At 43.7% G+C, this 20,732-nt stretch overlaps 1 protein-coding gene across 1 annotated transcript in view; it reads left to right on the forward strand.

The window, feature by feature from the left end:
* Col9a1 (collagen type IX alpha 1 chain) overlaps nt 1-20,732 on the forward strand; it is an 88,889-nt gene that overhangs the window by 54,746 nt on the left and 13,411 nt on the right. The window contains exons 24-36 of the mRNA XM_032899717.1: nt 11-64; nt 484-537; nt 1,733-1,777; nt 2,665-2,718; nt 2,812-2,865; nt 11,389-11,442; nt 12,054-12,125; nt 12,653-12,688; nt 13,351-13,395; nt 14,765-14,797; nt 17,413-17,559; nt 17,731-17,785; nt 20,165-20,353. Coding sequence (XP_032755608.1) covers nt 11-64; nt 484-537; nt 1,733-1,777; nt 2,665-2,718; nt 2,812-2,865; nt 11,389-11,442; nt 12,054-12,125; nt 12,653-12,688; nt 13,351-13,395; nt 14,765-14,797; nt 17,413-17,559; nt 17,731-17,785; nt 20,165-20,353 — 892 coding nt within the window. The remainder of the gene's footprint in view (nt 1-10; nt 65-483; nt 538-1,732; nt 1,778-2,664; nt 2,719-2,811; nt 2,866-11,388; nt 11,443-12,053; nt 12,126-12,652; nt 12,689-13,350; nt 13,396-14,764; nt 14,798-17,412; nt 17,560-17,730; nt 17,786-20,164; nt 20,354-20,732) is intronic.

Below are 20,732 nucleotides of genomic sequence, written 5' to 3' on the forward strand. Positions count from 1 at the left end.
GTGCTTACAGGGCTTGCCAGGTGTCGATGGTCGAGACGGAATCCCCGGAATGCCCGGAACAAAGGTAGACGTGTGGGCCGAGTTTTCGCATGAATGGGGATCTCTCTGCCCTGGATAACGAGGCTTGGCATTTTCATTATGACATTACCAGCTTTGCTTAGAGAGCTCTGCCATTTCTCTCTCTCTTTCAATTTTAAACTGAAGTGTCAACTGCAAAATTCTCATTAAAATAGCATGTGTATCCGCTTGGTTTGGGAACTCAGTGAACTGGCCCCATTGATGACAGCAGGTCGAAGGAAACTCTATGTTTGAATGTGTGTGCTTTGTCCTACCCACCGCCCGATCCTGACCTAACTGAGTGAAAACTGTGTCAAAGGTTACCTGTTGAGAAAATAGTTTACCTGACATGCATGTACTCCTCCTTCTTAGAAGAACACACCAGTTCACGTAGATATAATTGTGCGATTATGAACTTGCTTTCAGGGTGAAGCAGGAAAGCCTGGACCTCCCGGTGATGCGGGATTGCAGGGTTTACCGGTACGTGCTAATCTTTTGTTTTTACATGTTTGTGTTTTATGTGTATGACAAAAACAAAGATGGATTTGCAGGGATAGATACATTGTGCAATTTGTAAAGTTCAGAGGAAAATATGATAGTTTCCTCCTCCTCCTCCTCCTCCTCTTCCTCCTCCTCCTTCTCTTCCACCTCCTTCTCTTTCTCCTCTTCCTCCTCCTCCTCCTCCTCCTCCTCCTCCTCCTCCTCCTCCTCCTCCTTCTCTTATTTTAATGGTCATTATTTTTTAATCCCCCACCCCCTTGTGATTAGCTAGCTGGTCATTTACCTAAGAAGCATAAAATGAACAGTACATTCTGCTTATGCACTATTAACTTTATTGTTTGGGCCTGCATTTCCTATTATCTTCCTTAAATAGTCCAGAGCAGGGTCTGCAAGATGACCTAGCGTTTAAATGTATTCACTGTTCTTCCAGAGGCCCTGAGTTCAATTCCCAGCAAGCCCATGGGGGCTCACATCACAGCTTTGTCTCTTGTCTTACTTTTAGCCAGTCTTGGAGTTCTGTAGCAGAGCTGAGATAGGAGAGTGAAAGAATTCTCAGGGACAGCACGGGAAAGGTTACCAGAGTTGGGCTATAGAGTGGTTGAATAGTTGAAACTTTGAAATCAGTATTCCTTACTAATGTATGGCCAAAAATTCATATGCAGTCTGTGTCTTTGAGTTCATGTGTTTGAGTCTTTGAAGGCGAATCCTTCTAGTTAACACAGGATACTTGGTAGCACCAAGTCCTGGCTCCCAATCTGTTAAGGCATCTGGCATTTTGCGAGCTGCCAGGGATATATGGACTCCCAATACCAGCATGAGCAAAGTGAGGATTTATTATTCTGTGCAAGAAGCAATATTACGCTCCTACAGCATCCATCCGGCCCTAAAGACGGCCTGCTGATGTGAGAGTGGGGCTGAATCCTTACACGAAGGCCACTCCAAAAAGTAACCTTAGCTTAGAGATTTTCTTTAAGGAGGCTCAGCCTTAATGAGCTCAAGGAGGCTTGGGAAAGCCTCAGGCTACACACCATGTTTTGGGGGACAAAGCAGTGTCTGTCTAGGCCGCCCTCAAGGCTGCCATGACCCCTTCTGCCCCTGCGCAGATGGTGGGTTTGGCATTTGTTGGCTCCTCCGATGAGGCGTTTGAACTCAGAATCTGTGTGTATCCCTTTAGGGTGTACCTGGGATTCCTGGTGCAAAAGGTGTGGCCGGCGAAAAGGTAAAACAAAACAAAACAAAACAAAAAAAATCAAATCGAACTTCGAACTAATATTTTGCTTTATTCCTTTCTGAGTTTATTTTTGTTATAATTTTAATATACCCAGCCTGGATTTTATTCTATATTCAACTCCAGGCAGAAATCAGAAGCAAAACCTTTAAAAGTTGTCCACGTGCTAATCTCTTTCCCAGCTGTGGAAAATGGCTGCTGAGAGACTTTCTTCTTGAAATTGTCACTCTTTGCTGGTGTAAGACAGAGACAGCTCCATGGTTTAAACAAGGAAGATAGGATTAAGTGATGGAATGCATGTCATGTTATACTCTACAGAGAATTAAAAAACAAACCTCTTAAAACGCAAGCTAGAAAAATAAACCGAACGTGGCGAAACAGAACTTTTCTTTAGAATAAACTAGACAGAGCGTGGTAAAGTCGAGCCTGCGTCTGGGGACGCGGTGCAGTCTGGGAAATGCTTGCCCGAGTCAGATCGCTAGAACCCCTGTAAAAGGCCAGGGTATCGTAGTGTGCGCCTGCTATCCTAGCTTTCACGTTGGTGAGCAACCGGCTTAGCTTACAGGATGTTTGACAAGTTCCAGCCAATGCTGCAATCTGTCTCGATAAAAACAAGTATGGAAGGATACACTCTGGCCGTCACACACACCCAGCGGCATTCACATCTGCATGCTACCTATACATGCATACACGTGTGAAGACGTGCACATAAGCACACGCCTAAGTAAGAGGTGCTGTACTCACCCAGGCTCTCACGGTGCAGCCAGGAGATGAATGATGAGCGCTATTTAACTAGAAGCAGTGCCTGGTGTGGGTAAGGAAGGTTGATGAATATACTTGCTGTCTGGATTACTCTAAACGTTGTCTTCTGTCTTTAGGGTAACACGGGTCCTCCGGGGAAGCCTGGTCAGTTGGGAAGTTCAGGAAAACCAGTAAGACTGTGTTTATGCTTTTCTGTCAGTTAAGAGCGATAGCTACCAGGAATAGTTGGGTAATTCTTTCTCTGTCTGCTTGCCTTTCCACAGGGCCAACAAGGACCGCCGGGAGAGGTTGGACCTCGGGGACCCAGGGGCCTTCCAGTGAGTACTCTTCTCCCGTGCCTTTCCTCTGAGGATGCCTCTGAGTGTCCCTTACTTGTGACTGCATGGATGATTGTTAATGTTTGAGCATGTGCCTGTCTATCTGGCCCAGATGAGGATGCTAGTGTGTGTGTGTGTGTGTGTGTGTGTGTGTGTGTGTGTGTGTGTGTGTAGTGTTTCTTTTTTTCCAAAACTGGAAACGTGATGTGTTTAAATGAAGCATCAAGGGGACTTTTACTTTCTTCTCATGCTGGAAGTATTTTAGTGTGGTTAAAAAAAACCTTCAGTAAGACGTAATTCACACGCCATATGAATTAACCACTTAAAATGCACAACTTATTAATTTTTAGCATATTCACAAAATTATATGGCCATCACCACGATTAATTTCAGATTTTTTTTTATCACCCACTAAAGAAATCCTGCTCTCACACTCAGGCATTCAGCTCCTAACCTTCTGCCTCTGTGTAATTCCGGGTCCCCTTTCTGTCCCTAGGGCTTTGCTGACTTGAAAGCTTTATATGAACGGATTTATACATTCTGCCTCAGCCTTGGTATACAGTATACATGGTGCCTTGGTATAATGTTTACACCCATCCATTGGGTCTAGACATTTGGTTTGTCTCCACTCTTGGCTGCTATACACATGTATTCACACTTTTTTTCTGTCAATGCCTTTTTAATTCCCTTGAGTACTTAGTAAGAACTCAGGAGTGATTCCGTACTCATGCCTGAGCTCCTTCCCTATTTCTTAAGTGTAAATATGGGACCTTGTCTACAAGGATGAGTGAACTGGCCCACGTGTTTTACAGACAATAAAGCAATGTGTATTTTCCTACTAGAAGGTACATTTTTAGAAACTCATTAAAAAAAATGCACACTGGCACTAAAGAGATTGCTCAAAGGTTAAGAACAATGGTTGTTCCTCTAGGGGACCTGGGTTTGATTTCTAGCACCCAGGCGACCGTTCATAACTCCCTGGAACTAACTCCTGTCCCAGGGGGTCTATTGTCTAGCCTTTCTACAGTGTGAGGAATGGGGAGTTTTATGCTTGAGAAAGTCGGAGTTGCCAGCCGTCATCCTGCAGTAGAGTGACATTTTCTGCTTCTTGCAGATATCTATAACTGACTGGCATCAGGCAGTTCTCTAGGCTTTCTCAGCAGCCAAAGGACCCAGCGCCTGCTGTAGCCACGCCCTCTGCTCGCTCATTGTCCATTCAGGCTTGGAGTCTGAATTCCTAACCGAAACACTTGCCTTGGATTATCATCAAGGCAACGAGGCTAAAGCCATATCACAGTTCTTCAGCAGGAAAAATGCTTCATGACCCAGGGAGATGTACAAGTGATGGGGAATTAGTATTTTGAGACTGCTAATTGTTAAATCCACTTTTTGGGTTGAGCAGAAAGCTGTGTATTGTTGAATGAACATTGACTGACTACATGCTGGGTATCAGGAAATGCACCAAAACACACATACACACACACACACACACACACACACACACACACATATCCACACCCACCCACCCACCCACACTCACACACATATACCAACACCCACCCACCCACACTCACACACACATACCCACAGCCAACCAACCATATACACTCACACACATATACACATACCCACACACACTCACACACACATACCCACTCCTACCCAACCACACACTCACATATGCACACACCCATACATGCTCACACACACAGACACACACACATACATACCCACACCCACCCATACATACACATACACCCACACCCACATCCTCACATACACACACATACACACACTCACACCCACACATCCACACCCACCCACATCCACATTCACATTCATACACACATATACACTCACACACACTCACATACACACCCACTCAGTCACACACATACATCCCACACAGGGAATGCTTACTGTCACCAGCTAAGCAACAATGACACAAATAATTGATACATCGAGATGGGCCCTCAGAAGGATGCAGGAAGAATAGATTCTCTCAGGTGTGCTGAGTTGGATTACAGGAAGTCAACTGGTGGGCCTGAATGTCAGTTTGGTTTTGGACATTTCTTGTGAGTCTAATTTTGCCCCTTTGTCTCAGTTACTGAGCCTCAAGGCACCACCCTTCTGCCACCATATTTCCTGTCTCTAACAGGGCTCACTGGTTCTGTCTTCTCTCTGCTCCTTTATATTGACTTCCCCGGCTTCCTGTTTCTTTCCCCCGTCTTGACTCAGCACCCACTTGGGTGACTGCAATATCTTCTGATTTGCTTCACCAGCTCCATCTTTCCTGCCTCATCCAAGTTATCTCCATGGGACATCACGGATATTTTGATATCTGCAGTTTTCTCGACTCTTGTCAGTTGTGTGGTGTATCATAGCCATGATGGTCACCATAGAGTCCTAGGGGAGTAGTTCCAAAACCAATTCCAAAGTCCCCAAGAAATGTTAGTACCTCCAGTCTGCAAACACCAAAATATCCATCTCCCCAAAGTACTGTTCCCATCTGATCGGAGAAAAAAAGAAATAAAAAGGAAAGGAAAGGACGTGATTGCTCCTAGGTATGGTGGAGGGGAAGGAAGGTTTATTGTAGGTAAAAGGAAAAGGCCAGTCAGAGGCAGACATCTGGGAGAGTCCAGAGAGGACATGACCCTGAGCCTTGCGAGAGAAGTGGGAGGGGAAGAGAGAGGATAGAGGGAAGACCCAAGTATAGCAGCCAGGAGGTCAAAGGACAGAAAGGGCAGCTAACCAAAATGTCTACACAGGAAAGAACCTCCGGGAGAAAGGGTAGTGTAGCCCCTAGGTTGGTGAGGGCTGGCATATGTCAGCCATACCCTGTAACAGGCAGGAACTGAGGAATGCTGGGAGAACTTGGAGGATCCCTTTGTCCTGGATTTGAAATTTAACACCATCCTACCTTTCCTTCCCCATTTAAAATCTGTTGAGGATGTGCATGCTGGCTTTTAACCCCAGTTCTCAGGAGCCATCCCTGTGAGTTCAGGTCCAGTGAGCTCTACACAGCAGGTTACAGAAAAACCAAGGCTACATAGTGAGGCTTTATCTTAAACATCAAAAACACACAGGAAAAAAACAAACAAAAATAGTTTATGAATTTATACTGACAAAAGAAAGTCTAAAATCTAAAACTATTTGACAACTTCTGCCATGTGTCCTTTCCTCCTTTCTTCCTTCCGTGTGTGTGTGTGTGTGTGTGTGTGTGTTCACACATGTGCATGTGTATATGGGAGTCACATGTGTGCAGGCCTACGTGGCATGTGTGGAAAGCCAAGATGGCTGACAGAAATCCTTTTCTATGGAGTAGGAGTGCCTCAGGTTGACAACTGCTCTGTGCAGTTCTTAGCTCACTGGTTTTCCCTCAGGTTTAGCCGGAGCTCTTCTCTGCTTCTGAGTCATCAGTAAACATGGAGTTATTCTGAGGTCCAAGACCCTTGATCCCTTTGTCCCTGTGTCTCCTGCTGTGCTGTGCAGGGAGGTCGAGGGAGGCTGGATTGATCTCTGTGCCTCTCCCGTCTCTTTACTTAGGGTCTGCCAGAAGGTAGCCCTCTCCCAGAGGGTGCGTTATGATTCCACCTACATCGTTGAGTTCCATTTTGTAGGCAGAGTCACACATTTCCATCCCATGGATGGCAAACGTGATCAGCTTTCCCTGTAAATTTACCTCAAATTGAACTGGATAGAGAAAAAGAACGTATGTCTAATGTCTCCTAGATGCATATCTTTGCAATTAATTTTTGCTGATTTGATTGTAAGAAAGATTGGTTCTTTCTTTTGTCTCTAGTGATTTCATGGGAACCACCCGGTCACGCTTTCTCTGCTTTGTTTATTACTGGTCTGAGTGGCTGCTGGCCTCTGCTATGGTACTTTCTTTTAGTGGCTCCCAGCCAACCACCCTCCAGGCTTTTGCATGAGTGGGGTTATGTTTGCTCTGCTCTCTTGCTTCTGAATGGGAATAGCACCCTGTTTGATTTACCTCTTTCTGAACATCATATGCTCCCATTGTACTTTTCCTGGAGACCTTCATTCCACCCCAGCACAACAGCCTCAAGCAGAGAGGTCTCCATATGGGGACCATATGGTGTGCTGTTGAATATTCTAAGCTGCTCCCCGTCCTGCCCAGCCCTTGGCAATGGTGTTTGAAGCTGATATGGGTGATGGTAAGCATTCAGATAGATTTTTCCCCGCCTATATATAAAGGAATATTTAAATCCACACAAGATAATACGACTCTCTCATATCACAAAATTGAATCCTTTTTTAAAAAAATCCTTGTCACAAACTGAAAGTTACTCCCTGAGGTAGGTCTCCTGTGATTTTCCAATTTAATAGGAAAATAAATTGATATTTAAAAAGTCTAGATAAATCAGAATTGATCTTTTGGGTTAAACCGGCATCCTTCCCTTTTGTTATTGCCAGAGAGAAAAACACTTAGTATACAGAACAGGCTGAACATAATGATGTATAATTTCTCACTTCTGAAATGCAGCTAACATGCACCAAAGATCTTCTTTATGCTTCAGCTGGTTAGCTAGGTAATTTTGGAAACGTGTGAAATATGAGAGCCACGACAAATTAAACAGATGGAATAGAGTCAATTCTTTCGGAACACAATGCTGGTAGCATTTAGTCTAACTGAATTTGATGATGATTTTTGTGATCTTTATAAATGTCTAGTGGCTCCTTTATAAGGGAGGAGGCATCGGCTTGAATTATTTGGTGTCTGTTTCTCCCTGGACTCTCACGCCAATACTGCCATGGTGAGCTTGAGGTTGGTGCTTGCTTGTCAGATTCTCCTGGTATGAGAGAATTTAGCCATTTTTAAATTTAGGATGTGTAGGCTGATGTCATTATGCAGGTTGAAGGCAGGTACAGGATAGAACGAGGCCTGTCCTTGGACGAGAAGGAAGGGTGGGCGGGAGAAAGTTTTAGAGGAGGAGGAGACTGGAGCGAGAGAAGGGAGGAGCCAAGAGAACATGGCAGAGGATGTTAAGATTTCTCTCTGCACATCTACAGGTTGCTATGAATATTCTTAAGGTATGGATGTGTACAGGGTTTTATGTGTCTAGATGAGCAAACAATATCTTATCTAGGTGAGCAATTATATCCTATCAATAGGATCAGAGGTTATTGTGTTGTGTGTTCTTTCATGTGGCGATTTCATTGAGTTCAAGAGAGCCTGTGGTGGCTGGAGCAGAATTGGGATGTGTATGACTGGCATGGTGGCAACCTGCCTTGGGAACTAGGTGGGTAGAGAGATTGCTGCCAGGCTCAGAGAGTAGCCATCCGCAGTGTGATATGGGATGGAGCCTAGCGGGTGAGACGCTTTGTTGACTAAGATGAAAATAACTCACAGACGTCTTGTGGTCCTACGGTGCTGGCTGTAGGATGGGATAAAAGAAAGCCCTATTGTAATTTTACTGCAACAGGATGTATGAGACCTCACGCTTTTTCAGGAGTTTAAGTAAAGTTGGTGAAGACAAATACACAAACATAAACTAATTCCTGGGTCTTTGTTATATACTAGACTCACAGAGTCAGAATCGGAGGTGAAGAGGGCCAAGGAGAAAGGGAATACGGGGATGTGGACACAGTGGTGAGAGACAGCGATGCAGCACAGACCAAAAAGGGCTCGGAGGAGTTATCTGTAGTCATAGCTGGGACAGAAGCTCTGCATCTTCTCAAAGCCTTGGGTGGCTCTTAGAGACGCATTGGCTGATGGCTCTGAAGTTGGATGTGGAAACACAGGGCCCTGAGAGAAGCAGAGAACCTTTGAGTACATGCTCACATGTTAGCTGGCAGAACTCCATCTTCCTCGAGGTTCCTACTGATTCTCTCGTTATAAATGGAAACTCTTATCATTACAGAGTTTGTAAATATCAGCCCCGGGGAGGAATAGTTCTATCCCCACCTCCAATGGCCACACCTGAGAGTGGTGACCAGAAAGATGCTGGAGAACAAGGCTCTATCATTTATTTAGCACGCTCTCCATTGACAGTGGCTTGCCCAGTGATCGTTAGAACGTGGCTAAGCTCTGTTTTTAGAGTGGGTATTTATATCTTGATTCCTCATCTTTTACTTCTGACATAAAAATCCAGAATTTACATCAATATATGCATGCGTGCATGCATGCATGCATGCATGTGTGTGTGTGTGTGCGTGTGTGTTTGTGTGTGGTACAGAAACCACAAAAATGGCTATCAGAAAAAAAACTTGTCCTTAGCTTTTCGGTTGTAACTCCATTGGATACTGTCATGAAAATGAACGTGGTGTACTTTCCCTGTGAGGATATTTCTGTAGAAGTAAATAAATTCGGAATAGCCCGGAGCTTATAACATGGGGATGCAGAAGAACAGAGAACCTACTGTTTGTGCACTAACGGCCAAGCACGCATCTACGTGTCACAGGTCCTTCTGGTCCTACATAGACACTGACTGCCCCTGGCTACATCCATCCACTAGGGCAGGCGTAGATGGCGGTGCTGAGTCATCCATGGGCACTCAGCCACAGCCTTGCCAGGGATTTGGACGGACTTGTGGAACAAACACCGAGGAGCTACGAAAGATGGGAGCAAAGAAGATTTTGGCAGAGAAAATCCTTGTTTTTGACTCTTGAGATAGTTAGTCTTCCCAAGCACAGACTAGAGGCTCCATAGCCCTGATATCTGAATTTCTCCATTTGGATTTTGGAAAAGAACTACACTAATCATCCTTAATTTTGATACAGTAGCATGATTCTCTAATTTAGGGGGGAATGTTGAGACTAAGTGAACCCATGAGTTAGGACCTAAGCTTTATTCTGATATTTCTCTTCCCTCATCAGTAACTATCAGTTTTTAAGATTAAAGTCTTGTTAGACCAACACCAAAATCAATATATCCTCTCTCCTCCTCTCCTCTCCTCCGTACAAGACCCGCCCCTTTCATGGTTTTCTCGTTTTGTCTTTGTTTACTGACTTGATGAGTTTGACCAGACTCATCTGCTTAAGCACACGTGTAATGCAGTCCCCTGGAGCATGGGCTACTTAACCACTGCCTATGCTACGGAAGACAGTGACTCTCCTTTTCCTACAATTTCTTCCTTAGTTTATAGTTCCCAAGGGAAGGGTGGGCCCATGAGCCTCTCCTGGGGTGAGTATCTGGAGAGAGGGCAGAAAACGATCTTAATTGACAGATAGAAATAAAAGAACTATTCAGTGGTCACTTTCCGTCTAGATGTACATCCACATGGGGCACTGCCTCCGGGGATTCCAAGTCCCTCATGGGGTTAAGGACCAATGTATTACTCCCAATGCTTAACCTGACAGGTTGTTAATATAAAAATTATTGAAAAGTACTTAAGAGCGTTGAGTTTCAATCACCCATAAGTCACTTGAAACGGCTATAATGAAATTATAGCCCACAGCCAGAGACTGTTGTAATGTGGTAACCTTTAGGGAAATTGAAAATCCGGAAGGTTTATGGCTCTTGACACCTTGTCCAACCTTCAAATATAGGCCAGAATAATATAACCTTATCCAGAGCATTTAGAACCATGAATTTGTTAAAATGGAGCTGTTAGGACAGTTTAAAGGAAAATGAACTCAAACCAGTCCTTGCTGCTTTAGGATACACCTCAAAGAAAAAGTGATTGTTTATCTCCTTGCGTTCCACTGCGTTCTACTGAGCTGAACACATTAGGCACATGACAGGCGCTAGTCGGATTGTGTGGAACTATGCTGAGTTCTCAAGGAAAGAAGTAAAAGTCACACAGCTCCTTTTCTCAGAAGTTTCGGGTTTCAAGTAGAATAGAAATGTGAAGACTTAGATTTCAAATAATAAAATCTGAAATGGTCCCACGAAACATAACTGTTACCAGAGCTTCATAGGGAGTCACACCTTTCAAAGTCTGCAAGTCCTTGGAGACATATTTAGACCTAGAATGAGGGAAACAAGAAGTTTTATCTCAGAGAGTTTAAAAATGTCTACCATCTGTGTCTTCTTGAAGTTGTGGTAAACGTTTAAAGGCAAGCATCTCTGCCCTGTGTTTCCCTTTTATGATTTTCGGAGGTAAGCAGTCATTTGCCAGCTGCTTCTTGAAGGCATCTGTAGACCCGGGAGCTTACCCAGACACTGCGGCATGCTCAATGAGTGGGTTTGGAATACCCTAAGAACACGTCTAAGCGGGAGCATAAAACGCGTTTATATGAATGAGCATAATGTGAAACCGGATGTGACTTCCATGCTGAAAATCACGAGCATCACTGTGTGCACAGGCAGTGAATATTTCCAGTGTTCCTGCCTGGCATCCAGCAAATAGCACGAGCTTGTTCCATGAACAGTGCACAGAGCGATTGGTTAGACTTTGACGGGATGGTTTGAGCCTTCAGTTGGAGTGAAGGCAGATTTTGGCAACACCTATATTTTAACAAAATCCTGGATGAATATGTTTCTTTCTTCCATATAATCATGAAGCAGTTGACTCTGGCCTGAACATTCAGCTGACGACAACATGTGTGTTTTTACAGGGCAGCAGAGGCCCGGTAGGACCAGAAGGCTCTCCGGGCATACCAGGGAAACTGGTAAGTGAAGTTTCCAATCTCTACAGTTTGCTTCCTGAAAAGCAGTTATGTGTTTTGTTTTGTTTTGTGTTTTAAACAGGAAAGGAGAGAAAAAATTGCAAAAGATCATCTAATTAACTGTATATGGTTTTCTTCACTGTTGTTGTATGAGTATGTGAAACTGTAAATGCGGAATTTCAAATTGTATCTCTGATCATCGCCATGAGTTATTTTAATCTGCGTGGCTTGTAGAATGCATTTGAAAACCCAGAGAGGTATTGAAGTGTTGTGGCTGGCATATGCCTCTTAGTGGAATGGAAGGGAACTGTGCATGAATGCTGGCCTTTGCTCCTTGTGCAGCTCCTGTTTACACAGCAGGAGAAGCACCAGCGCGCTGCCCGGCATTGGCTGAAAGAGCTCACTGTTGCTGAGTTGTGCTGAGGGAATTCAGAGGTGGGGTGGAAGGTGGGAGGCCATCAGCCCCTCTTCTCCTGGGATGCAGGAGTAGGGCAGCACTAAACCAACCACACATTAACTTTACGCATGAGTTGATACCCCAGGGCCCCGTCTGGCTTGTCAGCTTTGAGCATTGAGGACACAGGGACTCTGAAGATTTTCTGTTTGTTTTCCAGGGACCTCTTGGCAGCCCTGGCCTTCCTGGCTTGCCTGGGCCCCCTGGACTTCCTGGAATGAAAGGAGACAGGGTAAGATCTCCAGCGCTCTTCATGGTTTTGTGGGGTCCCCCCCCTTTTAAATTTGGAATTCTGACTCCTTCTTTGTTGAGAAATCAAGGTTGCTTTACCCAGTGAAGACTTTCTCTACCGATTATCATGAAGAAATATGGTGAAAGACGTGCTAAATTACTAAGAGTTGAATTCAAAACAAAACAAAACAAAACTAACTTTCCAGAAGGAAGAACAATAAAGGCTGAGGAGGGGGAAAAAGTATCAGTTGCAGTTACAGCTTTTATTTAATTCTAATTTTCTATTCCTAGCAGTGACAGTTCATTCATATGGATATGGCTAGAGAATGTTCTCATATTACCAGAGATTTGGGGAATAATTGTGACATTGTGACGGGACCAGGTCTCCTCTGGTCCTCAATTAAGTGGTAAGAATTAGGGAGCTCTCGCCTATCCCGTTATTGGTCAGCTCGTTCAAGGACATTGGCGACTCTGAAATGATGCACAGAACTCCAAACTCTGACACACGTTACATTTTATTCATTCCAGGGTGTATTTGGTGAACCAGGTCCCAAGGGCGAACAGGTAAGCGTTACGTGTGGTTAGAGGTGTTGGGAAGACGCCACTTGAGGAGCACAGGGCTGGCTGGCTTGAGGGTGTGGTGTGATGAAAGCTCATAGCTGTTCTCAGAGTGCTTTACGGTGGCTAACAACCATGGTGGAGTTTGGTGTGCAGCCAGACTGTTTCTAGACACTGCGGCTAACGGCTGTCTCCTGGACTATACAGTGCTCTCCCTTTGAAGAGGGTAGCCCTGTCTCTCTAGCTTGCTGAATTTTATTCAGATGACACAGACTTTCGAAGCCGCAGAAGAGCTAATCTAATCAAGATGCCTTTTGATCAAGACCTCAGCAAATAAAAATGTATGAATGGAGTCTGCCTGTGTCTGGATTCCTCCTCCAACCACAGAATGCCACTTTCGAGGGTTGTTGGATTTTAAAATTGCTAGAAAGGATTGTTAATCTAATTAAATGATTCAACCTCAATTAGCTGAAACCTGCCTGGTCTTACTCTGGCTTCTCAAGTCTCCTCTTTTCGGTTAGGATTAGGCTGTGGTCATGGAAGTGAGGGCTCCTGCATGCTCCTTGGGGGATTTGGGTGCTTATAGACACTTATCAGTGCTGATTGGTTACAGTTGAACCCTGAATGGAGAACTAGAAATCACATGTCACTTTATCTTAAAATTTTAGGGTGCCTCTGGTGAAGAAGGTGAAGCAGGAGTAAGGGGTGACCTTGTAAGACTTGTTTGATTTTTTTTTTAAATCGGCTAATATGAAACTTTAAAATTTTTGAAAAAATGTGACTCTTCTCTCTGACATTTTTCTTTATCTTAAAGCCTAAGGAGGCTTTCTTCTGTTCTTATCTAGTGATTCCCAATACTGAAGGCAAGGCCTAGAGAAACTTCTGTAGCTTTAAACTTCTGCAGGATTCCCTCAGAGCTGATTCATTCTCCTGTGGTCTTCAATTGAGAAATTTAAGCTCTTGATATAACAGGACAATCGGAATACGGCCCAGCAGGGAAACAACATTGAAGTCTTTTTTAGAGTCAGGGAGCTGTGGTTCATAAATATGACTGAGGGCATTCTCTTTGCCCTGAAAATGTCTGAAGGAATGACCTCCATGTCCAGAGGAGGGGGGCCCCTGAGTCTCCAGGAAAGGGAGAAAGAAGCCCAGAGCTTACTGTCGGTCTGCGGACTTGCTGGCTGGGTTGCACACTCATCACAGTGACTTTGTCAGGAATGACCAGACCTGACATAGAAATGTATGTTTGAGTCCTTCTGCAGCCAGAAAGGTCTTTCCTACGAAATAACCTTAGGATGCTTTAAGAGCAGAAAAACAATATGCTAATATTTATTCAGACTTGCAGGGTTTAGAATAAATATAGATAAAATGTCTGAACTGGGCAAAATTTACAGATTTCCCACCCTCTCCCCACCCAAATTTCTGAGGTTATTGCTGTTTTAGTTTCTGGAGACGCTGCTCATTTTATGAGCTAAGGGGGTGTTTTAAAATTTAAATCAGTCCTGTCTTGTAGTGGAGATATGCTAACTCAAATGCTAACACTTGAGCTGAACTCATCCAAAATTAATGACGGGAAGATCTCCTGGTGTGCCTGTTTGTTTGTTTAAAGCCCGAAAGCAGGCATATTTTGTTTGGTAGGTTTTAGGGAATGAGTTAAAAAAAATTAAAGATGCAAAAGTGAAATTTCAATTGGTATTTCTAAATGTCTATTGCATTGAGTAAGAAAAAGCTATTTTATTTTGTTTTAGTCTTTATTTTATTATGTACAGGATTTCATTCTCCGTGCTGTGCCCTGTAGATCTGGGTGAACTCCACAGAGCCCTGATTGTAGCCTATTAATTAATGGATCAGTTAACCAAGAACGGGAATGGGGGGGCTCACTGAGACAGGAACACAGAGTTGGGGAGCTGAACTGGAATGAGGACCCACATTTTTGAGTCAAACACAGTTTCCGCAGCTCTGCACTCTATCTGTCCATGGTTCTCTGTATTTTTTAGCAGTGCAACACCATTGGAAAAATGTTTTAGGGAACCATGTAAAGTAAATATATTGTACTAATATAATTTTGTTCTCCTGATTTAGGGAGATATGGGACAACCTGGCCCAAAGGGATCTGTAAGTATGATAAACTATAACAGTACCAAAAAAATTAAAAACATCCATAAAACTGTAGGAGAATGATTATATAAAATTAGACCCTTGAAGGAATTCAAGGAAATACATGTCTAAATAAAGATGTAAATAGTAGGTTTGTCTAGTAGGAAGAGAATCCCCAACTGTGTAAATGGGTCTAGCTTTTGAACTAACCACTTTAAAGAAAGGTTTTTGTTTCAATATTATAAATGGCTCAGTGAATGTTGCATAACGATGCTCTGACATCCTGCATCCTGCCCGAGTGGACCATCTCAAAGAGCGGTCACGTGCTCTGCAGCTAGGAGAATAAGTGGATTTCCGTGGCAGGTATGCAACTGCAAAATATTTCAATAACTCTCTTGATCTCCTGTGTTTTCTAGTTGAGGGAACAGAGAGAGAGAGAGAGAGAGAAGCAGAGCACGGAAGACAATATAACAGAATCCTCAGGACCATAAAACGGACGAGCTTCTTCGGTTTTGTTATTTCACAGAGACTAAACCTATGTCCTTAGTGTAGATGAGTTCAGAATTACAGACCTAATCCATGGGAAACCTGAGGTGTCTTGCTTATGTGTGTACACCAACACAATTAGGAACCCGGAATTTAGCCAGAAAAGGTGAAGCTCAGATGGTCCTTCCAAAGGCTTCTAGTGAGTTCTTCAATTCTTCCTATTCCTAGAATGTTGCGAATGTCTGTCTTTATCCAACAAATGATCTCCACAGCAGCTAATATAACCTTACTAAATAAAAAGACCCACCATATTCCTCCTTCCCTTTGAATACTTAAAGGATAACTTTTAAAAAGAAGTGACAACTGTAGAATAAAATCAGGCTTTCAGCAGACTAGACCAAGTTTGGCTGGAAGAGTTCTTGGTTCACCCATTTTGTCTCCTGGATAGCTGGAACTTTCCATTTAGGGGACTTTACATACTGTGTCATTTAACTCTTTAGGACAGGCTCTCTTTGTCCCTTGTGAGAATTACTTCCTCCTACTTATGCATGTAACTGGTCCTCTACCTTCTCTTTGGCACACACTCAAACCTGGCTTCTGTGCCCAGATGTAGGCTGTCTGTAGGCTGGGTGACACTAGCACCCGGATGGGGTCGCAGTGTGTTAACTTCTCCGCCTTTACGAATCAAGTCTCAAGCAGTGTTTGTGTCAAAGAATACTCGAAAGGAATGGTTTAAAGTTGCACCAAATATGAAGAATAAGCCCTAATGTGTTTGGTGAGGGAAATCATATGTCACTATCTGGATGAATTTGACAATGTTCAAGGGAAAGAATTCAAATTGTGAAAGAAAAATTGATTGTAGAGTAGTGACATTCTAATTTGGATATATTAGGAGTTAGCTGATAATTCATTAATTCTCTTCCACCTCCCACTGATGTGACATGTTGCCCAAATGATGCTGAGAAAATTGAAGTGTACTCTCCCAGCATCAAGGAAAGTAATAACTAACATGGGAGCTTTCATTGATCTGTCTTATGTCAGCACAGATGAACATGCTTGGTGGGAAGTATCTGGAGCTCGATGTTTGTTCCAGGGAGTAGCTCCTTCACTGAAGAACTCTTTCTCAGAGATCTGGGGTCCTATGGCATCCTGATCTTTTCATCCAAGAGGACCTGTGTTTTCATATAATGGCAGTGTTAGCCATTGGCACGGAGAAGGCATAATTCAATGTGGCCACTACTTGGGCTAATTTCTCAGTTCATTTGGGTGCCTCTTTGGGTTGTTTGAGAAGTCGTTAGAGTTTCTCACTGTGGGAACCTGACATCTCCCAACGATGTGAGTGTTTCCTGAGCTCTCTTGTTGATGCTGCTTTCCAGGAAGTCTTTCAAGCTGTAATTTCTCTATAGAAGCAATCTTGTCAAGTCGACTTGGATGAATATCATTTTTTTTTCATCTTAAAGCAAGATTGAGAAAGCTTTCAGAGCCTTGTGTGGCCACGTGTGGAGGGAATCGTTGCTTTACGCCTTCCACTGGGCTGAGAACATTTGAATATTTGAAAGAGGTAGCTTTATACAGACAGATGATGCACAGGAGGAGAAGAGGCAGGAAAAAGCCTCCTGATGAACATTCTACATTCAAGAGAGACTACCATCCCCCAACTTCCTTCTGTCCTTGTCCATTCTTATTCTGAGCAACAATACATTGTAGCTGCTTTGCGATAAATTCTAACAAATTCTAGTCTCACAAAAGAGTGAATTGTGAGGAGTGCAGTCTCCTTTAAAAGCAGTTATTATATATGACTTTAAAAGTGCTTTCAGTGGCCTGCTTTCAGGGAAAGAAAACATCTAGTTCATCCTGTGGGCATGCTTTCGTGCTGAGGAAGCAAGTGGTTTATTGGTTAACTTCTTTAATATTTAGGTTTTAATCCCCTTTATTACTTTAAACTATGAACTGCATTGGAATTCTCACATTGGAATTCTAAGTGACTGGTGACTGGTTCAATGGCAATATGGGTTAACACTCGAGGTAACTTCTGAACAAACACCACTGAGGGACATAAATTGTATGAGTCCTATAATTCCACCTAAACATTTATATTGACAGTGCTAATGTCTAGTCCTGTTTCAATAGCGTACTGTTTGTTCTAGGTGGGTAACCCCGGGGAGCCCGGCCTGAGGGGACCTGAAGGAATCAGAGGGCTTCCTGGAGTGGAAGGACCAAGAGGACCACCTGGACCCCGAGGTGTGCAAGGAGAACAGGGTGCCACTGGACTGCCTGGTATCCAGGGACCTCCGGTGAGTGGGTGAACACATCCTATCGTTTCCTATTGGTAGCTCCGTCCATCTCAGGCAAGAGGTAAACCATATCATCATCCGAGCCACCCGGTTTTCTGTGACGTCTGCCCTTAGAGTTCAGCACTGTCCTCTTTATCCTTGCAAGTATAACCTGCCTTTGTCTCATCCCAGGGCAGAGCGCCGACGGACCAGCACATCAAGCAGGTTTGCATGAGAGTTGTGCAAGGTAAATAAATCACAGGGGTTTAAACATTCCCCTGGTCTGCTCTTGCCTTTTAAGCTTTTGTTTCTGTAGGTGTGCAAGGGTAAGTGACAGTCGCTTTAAAGGCGGGAGATGTTGAGTGCTGTTAATACCAGTTCTGTTCCGCACAAGTGTTGATGCCTTCAGCCTTACAATAAAAAACTACATTTCTGCCTTAGCCTTCTAACCGCTATCCATCCAAGCTCCATCTCTATGTCTTACCCAACAGGGAGGGTAGCTTGCAGAAGAAAAAAATGCATATGCACACACCATAGTTTTTTCTTTGCAACACAAATTCTCAGGTGCCCCCCGCCTCCTTAAGTTGTTACCGTTTAGTGTGTATCTGGCATGGTCCTCGGTCCCTCCAAATCACGAGAGAATGAAGTGACAGCCACATTCCCACACACCCAAGAGTTGATAGCCACACTCCCACACACCCGAGAGTGGTGTGAAGACAGTATTTGTACCCGTGTAGTAGGTGTGTTTAAAATGCGAATGCTTCACTCCTTCTTTAAAAGGAGAACCAGAATACCCTTGGCAGGGGATAGGGAGGCAAAGTTTAGAACAGAGGCAGAAGGAACACCCATTCAGAGCCTGCCCCACATGTGGCCCATACATATACAGCCACCAAACTAGATAAGATGGATGAAGCAAAGTGCAGGCCGACAGGAACCAGATATAGATCTCCTGAGAGACACAGCCAGAATACAGCAAATACATAGGCGAATGCCAGCAGCAAACCACTGAACTGAGAACAGGACCCCTTTGAAGGAATCAGAGAAAGGACTGAAGAGCTTGAAGGGGCTCGAGACCCCATATGAACAACAATGCCAACCAACCAGAGCCAGGACCAAGCCACTACCCAAAGACTATACATGGACTGACCCTGGGCTCCAACCTCATAGGTAGCAATGAACAGCCTAGTAAGAGCACCAGTGGAAGGGGAAGCCCTTGGTTCTGCCAAGACTGAACCCCCAGTGAACTAGACTGTTGGGGGGAGGGTGGAAATGGGGGGAGGATGGGGAGGGGAAGCCTATACTAAAGGGGAGGGGGAGGGGTCAGGGGGTTGTTGTCCCGGAAACGGGGAAGGGGAATATCAATCAAAATGTAAATAAGAAATACTCAAGTTAATAAAGATAAAAAAAGAAAGAAAGAAAAAGTAACAAGTAGTTTTCTAGAACCGATGACATTTCCCCTTATTTGTTAATCTTTACCCAAGTTTATCTACAGCTATGGAAATCCTCATTTGTTTCACAGTTTGCCTAGGTATAAAACCACACAGAAAACGAATGTGCACAAATTATCCCCAAACTGAGGAGACAATATAACATGTCACCCTCCATAGGAAACCCTCTGATGAGGGTACAACCGTGCTTTGAAGAAATGCTTGTCTTTCATTTACCAATAGACAGTCCTGTCGGTCTAGTAGACTTGTAGAGTTTTCTAGAACCCGGTGAGCATAAAATGAATGTTTCTATATTCGGACAGTATAAATCTCTTCACTGCCCACACTTTATTTTGGCTCTCTATTTGAGTTCTAAGCATTGCTAACATGTCTGCAAATTTATAATTTTTTATTAAGTTAAGGAATTCAGAGTAGTCATATTTAAATAAATCTCTAACTGTTGGATAGGAGTTTGTTTTCCATTCAGGTTCCCTTTCATACCCCAAAATTTTAAAAACAAGGTTGCACTAGGGTGCTCGCCTCAGAGCATCTGAATGGAATGGATTTTCTTGCTTTAGCAGCTGATTCTGAATGTAGGTAAGAAGACCCCAGAGTTACTAAGTTTTTAAGACAAACTGTGAACATTCCCAAGGAAGGTCATTTTTAATGATTGTTATCTGCTGCAAGCAGGAAAATAAACTGGAGGGAAGGATTTATTACAAGCCATGAATTCTCATGATATTTCAGGCTATGGAATTGCTTTGAACTAAAGAGGCTTTTAGTTCTGATACTTGGTCAAGGAGTGTCTGAATCTTAATTTCGAATGATGCTTTGGGCTTTGAAAAAGTCCAAGACAATGCTTCCACCTATCATAAGAAACTAATTTCCTTCGAATCCTATGGGTTTCACCCAGTACCAGATAGGATGGGGGTGTGGGGGGGGGACACTCCCAAGTTCTGGACCACCACTCATCTCAAAGTCCTGGAGTTTAACCCTCACCCCACTGTGCCTCAAAACAGCAGGGCCAGATAGATCCAGGGCAAGCTCAGAAAAAACGCTGCAAGGAAACTTCCTGTTCGGCAGTCTGTGGAAAAACACTAAACTCGACTTGACACAAAGGCCACTGGGAATGTCATTTTCTTCTTCATCCAAGCTACTGCTGTGTTTGTGAGTTATGGCTTTTGTTAATTGTCTTGCAGAGCATTTTGCAGAAATGGCAGCTAGCCTCAAGAGACCAGACACAGGAGCTTCTGGTCTTCCTGGGAGGCCTGGTCCCCCAGGGCCTCCCGGCCCTCCAGGAGAGAATGGTTTCCCTGGTCAGATGGGAATCCGTGGCCTCCCAGGCATTAAGGGTCCCCCTGGTGCTCTTGGCTTAAGGGGACCTAAAGGTAAGGTTTTTTTATTTTTATTTTTATTTTTATTTTTATTTTTATTTTTATTTTTATTTTTATTTTTATTTTTATTATGTGTATGTGTGTATGCATATGAGGTTCCCAGGGAGGCCAGCAGAGGGCATCAACCCCCGGCTGGAGCTGGAGTTGTGCATAACTTTATGAGTGATAGAAACTAAACTCAGGTCTTTCGCAACATAGTATACTCTTTTTAACCATGTAGCCGTCTCTCTGGCCCAAAGGTAAGCTATCAGGTACAAGACACACACATTGCTGGTTTTCTTCAGTTGTGTGATCTGCACCCAAGGTCACAGAACCGCGGAAAATTCTGAGACTCTAAAATTATTGTAGGGCTTTTTTTTTTTTTTTTAAAACT

The sequence above is a fragment of the Rattus rattus genome, chromosome 4 (assembly GCF_011064425.1).
Source record: "Rattus rattus isolate New Zealand chromosome 4, Rrattus_CSIRO_v1, whole genome shotgun sequence".
Lineage (NCBI taxonomy): Eukaryota > Metazoa > Chordata > Mammalia > Rodentia > Muridae > Rattus > Rattus rattus.